The 3,776-nt window shown below is 36.2% G+C and overlaps 1 protein-coding gene across 1 annotated transcript; it reads left to right on the top strand.

Annotated features, from left to right (window-relative positions):
• Nucleotides 1-340: 340 nt before the first annotated feature.
• LOC124369369 lies at nt 341-1,583 on the top strand. Its single transcript, XM_046827360.1, has one exon. It carries the CDS (start codon nt 396-398, stop codon nt 1,581-1,583), a length of 1,188 nt encoding a protein of 395 aa, XP_046683316.1. The 5' UTR covers nt 341-395.
• Nucleotides 1,584-3,776: the final 2,193 nt, after the last annotated feature.

The following is a 3,776-nucleotide window of genomic DNA, read 5'->3' as shown; positions in this document are numbered from 1 at the left end:
GATAGTTGGTTAAGACTTTTTATCACGATTCAAATAGGATAAGAGAGTTTGCTATAAAGCAAACCGTATGTGCTCTTCTAGTAATAGTATGTGTTAGTAGTTGTATAATATTTATTAATAAAGAAGTGCAACAGCATTTAACAGCTATAGTATTAGCTGAAGAGATAAACCCAATGCATGTTTTAACAACTCTTTGTACATAAATATTAAGTTCAAGATAAAAAAATAAGAGTTTTAAGTGTTTTTATATATTAAAAATAACTATAATTTGTCAAGGAATGATGTATATGTTTTTTATGATATGACAAAATTAACTTTACTTTAATTATCATGCAAATGTCTGATGACAATTAAATTGATAACCTAGTGTTATATTTCGACGTAAAAATATCAGCATGTGTGTTCTCTCAAAAACATCTCTCTACATTTATCAAGTATGTATGGGATTCCCACTGAAATACACATCAGAATCAGGTACAGGCAAGAGGCTGACGTTTTCTCCAGCAGTGTTCTGTTGGGGCTTGACTAAGACTATACTACAAACAGGTCTAATGAGTTTTGTCATTTACGTAATTTTAACCAAAGGTTTGGTAATTTTTTCAAATACCAATATCAATCTCAATGTTTACTTGGTACTTATTACAACTACAATGCTGACGGAAGTAGTTACTTTCTACAGCTGTGCTAGGAGTTATACAAATTTCCTCGACATATGCGTAACTCTGGAAAGAGTTGACTACAGGTTGCAACTGACACCATCAAAATGTTGGATGACAGTAAAGTTCACTGCACTTATCTGTGTTATAATATTAACTCCTATAATAGCTGGAGGAATGTCCCTATACCATATTTTGAAGTTAACAAAAGATCACGAACTGATTATTTCACGTATCATACTTTATTCTTGCTCGATTGCTACATACTATTTTCAAGTCTGTATACTGGTCCAGTTCCACGAAGTCACTCACTGTATTGCGACGAGGTTCAGACTAATTAACGCTAGGATCAGACAAGAAGTAATCATTCAGAGCTATAGACAATCAGTGCTTCGGCAGTATCCCCGATGTATCAATCGCGGCCAAGACAGAAACTCCAATAATAAGATTAAGACATTTATGAGCGCATACCAGATGCTATGTGAAGCTGTAGACAAAGTCAATGCCTTTTATTGTGACCCGTTATTGAGTATAATATTCTATAGATTTGTATACGTTACTTTTACCCTTTACGCACTTTTCCTATGTCTTGTCTCCGAAAATCCATTAGGCCACATCAAAACACCAATCTGGTTAACGGTCCACATCTGCTACCTGCTACAGATCGTGTCCTCGAGCTCTGACGTCACTCAAGCGGCGGACGAGACATCACCAATAATCTGCAAGCTGATCAACAAGGATTTGGATGCAGGGCTGAAGAGACAACTAGACTCGTTTCTGCTGCAACTGGCTTTTCAAAACGTGGAGTTTTGTGCAAAAGGGGGTTTCAAGGTCAACAGAAAAATGTTAACTACAATGGCTGCAACAGTTACTACCTATCTAGTGATCCTGATTCAATTTCAGACCCAAATAAAGAGCAATTATTAAAGTTTGACTCAAGCAAAAGGTTAAAAATATGTGTTATTAATTTAATTATCTTTCATCAGAGTGTAATATTAATTGAAAAGTTAAACTTTTTTAGTCGGACAATGAATGTGATTCGAACGAACGTTTAGCACGAACTGAACATGGTCGCACCAATGAACTTTCTGTCTGAAAATAATAATACATTTCCACGGACAAGAACAATTCGTCCATACCTAATATTTCCGAATAATCTCTTAATAGCTACTGGTTACTGAACTGGGCAACTTTTACATTCATATTTATTGTAACAGGATCTAATATAAATTTAATATATTTGTAGCGTTTTATTGGCCGCTGTTTCAACTAAATTATACTTACTAATGGTACGCGTATTTAGCGGACTTTTGTTGTGTATTAATTATATGTTTAAAATAGAGAACTCTCGTGATTCAAAGACCAAAAATAAGAGCATGAGTATTTGTTATTTTATTGTGTGCTAATGGGTCTAGAATCAAGATTGCCACCAGTACAGTGCTAATGGGTCTAGAATCAAGATTGCCACCAGTACAGTGCTAATGGGTCTAGAATCAAGATTGCCACCAGGACAGTGCTAATGGGTCTCGAATCAAGATTGCCACCAGTACAGTGCTAATGGGTCTCGAATCAAGATTGCCACCAGTACAGTGCTAAGGGGCTAGAATCAAGATTGTCACCAGGAGAGTGCTAATGGGTCTAGAATCAAGATTGCCACCAGTACAGTGCTAATGGGTCTAGAATCAAGATTGCCACCAGTACAGTGCTAATGGGTCTCGAATCAAGATTGCCACCAGTACAGTGCTAATGGGTCTAGAATCAAGATTGCCACCAGTACAGTGCTAATGGGTCTAGAATCAAGATTGCCACCAGGACAGTGCTAATGGGTCTAGAATCAAGATTGCCACCAGTACAGTGCTAATGGGTCTAGAATCAAGATTGCCACCAGGACAGTGCTAATGGGTCTAGAATCAAGATTGCCACCAGTACAGTGCTAATGGGTCTAGAATCAAGATTGCCACCAGTACAGTGCTAATGGGTCTCGAATCAAGATTGCCACCAGTACAGTGCTAATGGGTCTCGAATCAAGATTGCCACCAGTACAGTGCTAATGGGTCTAGAATCAAGATTGCCACCAGGACAGTGCTAATGGGTCTAGAATCAAGATTGCCACCAGGACAGTGCTAATGGGTCTAGAATCAAGATTGCCACCAGTACAGTGCTAATGGGTCTCGAATCAAGATTGCCACCAGTACAGTGCTAATGGGTCTCGAATCAAGATTGCCACCAGTACAGTGCTAATGGGTCTAGAATCAAGATTGCCACCAGTACAGTGCTAATGGGTCTCGAATTAATTATTGCCACCAGTACAGCTCGCTCTGAAAATGGCGTTTGCCATAAACACATGACCATAAACTGATAGCCCATTATCATGGTTTTGATGAAGTACACTGCACTGACAAAAGTAGACGGAGTACAATACTTGCTTAGTTAATGTTTTATTAAAGTATTGTGCTATGTTAAATTTGCACAATAGAATGCATGTACAGTACTTTAGTTTTATTTTTTTAAACTAACCCATTTAAAACATTAGGGGTGTGCTAAAATTAAACTGGAGAGTGTGATGCAATATATTAGTATTTTTAAATTAATAATGATTTTATTTAGTGACTATGGGGATTAGATGAATACTCATTACTCATCCTCCACTACAATGTAAAATAAATAAATGTAATATTCGTGCTTATTTCAAATTGTAAAACCTAAAAAGTAAGAACTACACCACCACAATTAAAGATGGCTAGACTAAAGGCAATGTTGAGTACTTTCTAACAAATACATTATTAGATTAACACACAACCTTGAACTGATGTAGATAATACAATCTCGTATATTTAGTAGTTTGTCTGTTTAGACCAAGTTGACGTAGTTTTAATTCTTATAATATATTCTCAATCATATTGATGTATTTTAAAACTGAGTATTAATGATCTTCCGCTAATATATCAAAATACAGTGTTTAGCAGCTTTCACTTTCTATAATGATTTACATTCTATTTGAAACATACCCGTGTTTATAAGGTCTATAAAAATATAAATACAAACTTTTAGAGTGTCCTCAACACGTAATACCAAATCGTCTTGTCATGTTCCTCACTACTCTTTATATCCGTACAGCAT

This window comes from Homalodisca vitripennis, chromosome X, assembly GCF_021130785.1.
Source record: "Homalodisca vitripennis isolate AUS2020 chromosome X, UT_GWSS_2.1, whole genome shotgun sequence".
NCBI classification, from domain to species: domain Eukaryota; kingdom Metazoa; phylum Arthropoda; class Insecta; order Hemiptera; family Cicadellidae; genus Homalodisca; species Homalodisca vitripennis.
This window is presented reverse-complemented; position numbering and strand designations above follow the sequence as displayed.